Source organism: Limanda limanda, chromosome 15 (assembly GCF_963576545.1).
Source record: "Limanda limanda chromosome 15, fLimLim1.1, whole genome shotgun sequence".
Classification (NCBI taxonomy): domain Eukaryota; kingdom Metazoa; phylum Chordata; class Actinopteri; order Pleuronectiformes; family Pleuronectidae; genus Limanda; species Limanda limanda.
In genome coordinates this window covers 3,907,050-3,913,049 of record NC_083650.1, presented here as the reverse complement: position 1 = coordinate 3,913,049, position 6,000 = coordinate 3,907,050, and the positions used below count along the sequence as shown (strand labels likewise).

At 41.7% G+C, this 6,000-nt stretch overlaps 1 protein-coding gene across 1 annotated transcript in view; it reads left to right on the top strand.

Annotated features, from left to right (window-relative positions):
- The window catches only part of atrnl1a (attractin-like 1a), a 182,918-nt gene that overhangs the window by 77,182 nt on the left and 99,736 nt on the right, over positions 1-6,000 (top strand). Inside the window, exon 22 of the mRNA XM_061087743.1 lies at positions 2,358-2,410. Within this exon, the coding sequence (XP_060943726.1) occupies positions 2,358-2,410 (53 nt within the window). The remainder of the gene's footprint in view (positions 1-2,357; positions 2,411-6,000) is intronic.

Below are 6,000 nucleotides of genomic sequence, written 5' to 3'. Positions count from 1 at the left end.
GTGTGTGCGGTTGTGTGTGTGTTGTGTGTGTGTGTTTGCTGACTCCCCGTATGTTTTAAGTGAGGATGAGGTTGTCCAGTCCTGTGTGACCCGCATCTTGTCCCCAATAGGTTGTTATTAAGCAGCTTAAGTCTCCATCCCTTGCTCTTTGCTGTCGCTGTGTCTCCCCCGTGACAGAAAGCACTCCCCCATCAGTTCATCCTCTTCTCATCCCTCTTGTCCGTGGCTCACCATGTTGGATTTAACATTTTACTATAGATGGAATAGTAGCTACATCGCAGCCGAAGAGGAAATGTCACGCTTTCTACCTGCCCACATTCAAATTCACTACATCAAGATTTGTATTTGGATTACTGGAAATCCATCCTGTAGTTTTTGTATAATCTTGCTCACAAACAAACATATCATCTTTGTGGTAAAATAAATTGATGTTTAGCTTGAAACTTTGTCTCTTTTATCTGTTATTGTTGTATCTATTAAGTGTTTCTATATCAAAGCCATAACATAAGAATAAGCGCTGCAGAAACACACTCAGCTTCCTGTAGGGAACTTTATCAGTGGTTTTCATATCTTGAGGTGAAACGGTCTTATTTGGACTCTTTGTTTTAGCGCTGTTGTAAACTTCAGACGGAGGGCGGCGACTCGGCTGTGGTTCTAAAGCATCGTCCTTGGCCGGGGGTTTTATAGAAGGATGAAATATTCAGTATCCAGCGCTGCTCTGTGACCTGCTGCGGCGCTGAGAGGGAATTCACAAACACCCGGGCTGTAAACCTCACCTGCCCTCTGCCTCGCTTCCACTTAGTCCTCTCTTTCCTTTCGTCTATCTTTGCCTCTGTGTTCTCCATTTTTTAGAAAAGCTCATCAAAGCCTTGCACGTGTTAATTTTTCCCAGAATTTCATCAAGCTGCTGCAATGTCAATCAACACTTTTTGTTTTCCCTGTTAAACTGCTCCACACACACACACACACACACACACACACACACACACACACACACACACACACACACACACACACACACACACACACACACACACACACACACACACACACACACACACACACACACACACACACACACACACACACACACACACACACACACACACACATAGAGATGGATGAATTAAATTACTCCATCACTGATGCAAACGTTCTTCAAAGACACGTTAAAAGCTCTTACATTATGATAATGATTTCCGTCATCACATTCTTAACATTTCTCTCCCATTCGGCTCAAAGTGGAAGTCGGGCTTTTGTTCTCCTCTGCCAGCCAATCATTTCCTATCTGGTAGTTGAACCACCTCAGGTACACGCCAGGTCCATCGTGACACTTTAATGGATTCTAAACCAGGCACATCATTCCTCCACGATAACTGGAAGTAAAACCTATAGCCCTGGTGTTTCTCTCTTTAATTACATTTGCTGAGTGTTGAAATTTACATTATTCTTAAGAGCCCTTAAGTTCCTGTTGCACGCGGCCCTTTGAAACCCCTGCAAACCAGTTATGTATGTATATTGAAAAATTCATTAGATTCCTACTTGGAAAATCAATTTTTAAAAGCTAATTCTGTTGTGGTGGAGCTCAGTGGTCATCAGAGACTCTCCCTGAAGCTAAAGGTCACAACTTTCAACCACAGCCAATTACTGTCCATCAGCGAGCGGGAGCGTCTCTAAGAGAAGCTCGGCCTCAGTCTAAGGAACTGAGACGTGGCTGAAATGTCAAAAATAGAAAGCAAATGAAAAGATGACAGTGACTGACTGGGTCCGAGAAATGGGTTTTACACTTTGTGTCTGTTTGTTTTCTATTAAGAATATCCATGTGACGGATGCTGTTGTGTTTGGAATGAAATGTCTGTGTCTTGGTCTCGTCACTGTCAGAAGCATGTTTTATTCATCAGTATCCAGCTCTAATGTCAATATAAAGAAAGAATTCAACATTTGAAAGAGAGAACATTTACGATGACAACTTCTCCCCCTGTCATTTCTTTATACCCACAATGATTTCCTATGACTTGCATAAGAAAGCACCTCGTAGAGAGTTGTGGAAAGAAAATACCTGCAGCAAGGGGCCCACCTGACACATACACATACACACACACAAACACACATACTCACACACACACACACACACACACACACACACACACACACACACACACACACACACACACACACACACACACACACACACACACACACACACACACACACACGCATATGCAGGCTTTATTCCAAAAATACAATTCTGTCTTTGTAAAAACTCAGCTTGTGTTGAATGTTAATGTCTTTTTATTCTTTCTCTCTTATTTATTTTTCCACTTTCCGCCCATGTCTCCTTTCCTCTGTCGTTCCAGATGTGACTCAGAGAACCGTTACCTTGGTAACCCCCTAAGAGGAACATGTTATTGTAAGTAATCCTGCACCACACACACACACACACACACACACACACACACACACACACACACACACACACACACACACACACACACACACACACACACACACACACACACACACACACACACAGAGGTAATGGGTGCATACAGTGCGACTCCATGTCCCATGTTTGTTATTTGTGCAGCCGAAGAAGGTTCCCTGACGCAGACTGTGTGGACACTGCTCCTCCCGACCTTTAGGGTTCGAGTTTACTTGAAGCAACATAAATGGATAGAGAATGTTGGTCCTACGCTCTTGGACGACTCGCATACAGATGAATACAATTCATTCTATCTACAAAAGTATTACACATAGTAATATTTGTATTTAGGGGTTTCAGAGGATTTATATCCATCATTATTTATTTATTCTGTATCTGTATTAGTGTGTTTGCAGTAAATGAGTGAACTCTTTCGTCCCCTTCCGGCCTGTTAGCATTCTCAGATCCTTTTTGCTTCAGGACACAACAACAACCATTCAATCATTATGATTATGGCACGATGTCATAAAATACTAACATCTAACACATATCGTTACACTATTTTACAACATGATTATGAGCATAGTCTGATTCTTAACCCTCTAAGTTTCCTTTTCTATAAATTTTCTATAAATGTAGGCAGCTTATCTTAATCAGAGTTAAGATAAGGGGGAGATTGTCTAAAGTCATAAACATCCACAGTACGTACAGACCTGTCACCTTAGATCTTACTTCACGAATAACAATATCATGTCTTTATTATGTATTTCTGTAAAACAGTGTGTTGGAGTGAGAGAGGACGTTGTTTACCTGCTTCCTGAGCAGCCATCACACTGACTTCAGCTCATTTGCAACAAATCTCTCGTTCTCCCTTTAAAGGGCAGACGAAGGAGGAAAGTGAAAACAGATGTTTCGTGGCACACGAGCAGATGTTCACTCACCCTGCATCTCTCTCACGAACGCACACACACACACACGTACACAAAAAGATGCAACCGTTCAATTCATAACCTGCCGACATGGCTTTTAACATCATAACTGAAGTCCAGGTCCTGTCACTGCGGATAATCCTCCAACGTGAGTCAGGTTGTCACTGTTTGAATGATGGACGCTCTGAATGATGCAGTAATCACAGGAGTCAAGCAGAGGTTGCACCGGTCACCTCAAATATGTGTTTGATCACGAGATGCATTTCTGTTTCTGAGATTAAGACATGGATTCTCTATTGCTGCACAGCTTTTATTTTGAAATTATACTTTTATATACTCTTGTAAGGCACAGAATCAGAATTTTAATCCAGCCACCAGGGGGCGATCAGAATGCTTTGGCTTCACTTTTTTCGGGAGCAGTCTTGTCGTCCATCTTTGTGTAAAGTCTGTTGTTCCCACCTGACACAAATTATTTTGAACATAACAGTTTCTAAATATATTACAGCAGAACCTGGAAAATAAAATTAAAAAACCTGGAAATTGCCAAAATGGACACTTTAACTGCATGTTTATTTTTGTTAGCATAACACCAATAATCCAGTTTACTCCAGCCTTTGACACATTGATTTATGAGGTTGAAACACCTCAAATTATAAAATGATTGTTTTCAACCTCTCCACTTTGGAGGCAGTAGATGGCACCAGTGCCCTTACACCCAGTGTTGTGAAAGAGCTCTAGATAATTGCCCATGTACACGGAGACAGAAATGTAAAAGCACATGTTTTATGTTTTAATGGCTCTTAAGACGGGGGGTGTACAGCTCCCTCCACGTCAGCTGCACTGTGTGTTAGTGTGTGTGTGTATTTCCCATGGATTCAACCACATTATGTTCCGTCATTAATGTGACATTATCTTTTCTGCTGTCGTGAAATGGGCCTAGCTTTGTTTGAACAAGAGCAATCACACTCAGACCCACACACATGGATGCACACACCATCCTCTCCTACACACACTCAAACACACACACACACACACACACACACAGAGCGCGTGTGGATAAATCACTGATTTAAAAGCCATTTGCTTGTACTGTTCTGAAAGCAGCCACGATTACAGCTAAGGTCAATATTAACCTGAAATATCATTGGACAGAATGTGATGGATGAAAAGAAAAGATGGGAGACACAGTATTATCTTTACTGAAGATTCTGCACCACATGTAGAAACCATGAATTCCAAAAATCCTTTTATATGGAAGGACCTAACAACAACAACACAATCAGGACGTTCAACCTCCTTTTACCTCAGCTTTTAGGACATAGCTAATATAAACTGTACAAATAATATCATGTAGTTGGCTATCATCAAATGCAGGTTGTCCGAATGTTGAGATCATCGACTGTAAAAGAATATGGCCGACATGACAGCTGTTTAAAAGTGAAACCAAATCATCCAGACTTACCCTAGTGGCAAGCTAATTTCTTAATGGGAAACATATTTGGCCACTTTTAGCTAAGGATTGAGTTAGCTTGCTATCTACATTACTAGCTTTGCTTTGGTAATTATCTTTTTTTATCTTTTTTTGTATTTAAAGATTAAATAAATGTGTATGCTAGCTAACAGCTACTTTTAAGATATGTTGTTGGCTAGTTAGTCAGCTCAGTAGCTCCCCGGGCCGATTTGCCATTGATTTGCATGCTAGCAAGCAGTGTGTCTGTTATGGTAGCAGGCATGTTAAGATCATACAGACACTAGGCAATTTAAAGATGGACACGTCATCAGAAGTGAAGCCAAAGTGTCTTAGCTGCCCCCTGGTGGCTGGCTGCAGTATAGCCCATAAACCTTGCTCCTCCATGTTAGCAGATGTGACATGGACCAAAGTTAAAAGGCAAAGTAGACGTCAAGGAATGTTTCTTAAAGATTTATCGGTAGTTTTTATCACGGTGATGTTTGTTAAAGTTTTTATGTTTTTGATAAGTTTGGTTTTAATTTGTTATAAGTTATTAGTTATTAACAACTCCATCCCCTGATTAGATGTGTCGACACTCTTTATTAAGTTTGTGGCTGCAAGATGAATTTAACATCCCTTTGCTTTAGGAGCAGGATATTTCCTGGATCACAACACAAACCTTCAGAGCCCTCAAAGTTGAAGAACCCTGCCACTTGTCTCTCTGTCTGGGGACGGCAGCTCATGATGATGGTATTATGAACGCTCTGTGGACTGTTGGGGGGGAGGAGGAGCAGACTCGGTCGACTCGGCTTTACTCCTCAGAAGGTCACGACTTCTCAGAGAAGGCCCCTGGAGTAATGCTGCCGTTCTCAGTGTTTATAACAGGACACTTTGAAAGTTACATCTCGCAGCCGGCTATTCAGATGTATTCCGTCCACGTGGCAGCAGCTAACTGCTCGTCTGCCTCCAGAGAAGCAAACCTCTCACTAAACACTCAGGGTGCCCAGAGTCCGTGGATAGAGGTTAAGCACCCGGCACAGACTCTTCTTAAGGTGAATAAAAGGCCATTACAGAAACCAAACAACCACTCGGGGTTGAACAGCTGAATGTAATAAGTTCAGCACCTTGGACATCTGCTCTGAATCTCACGTTTAGTAGTCTACACTCTCTCTCTGTCTCTTTCTTTCTTCTTTTAGCTG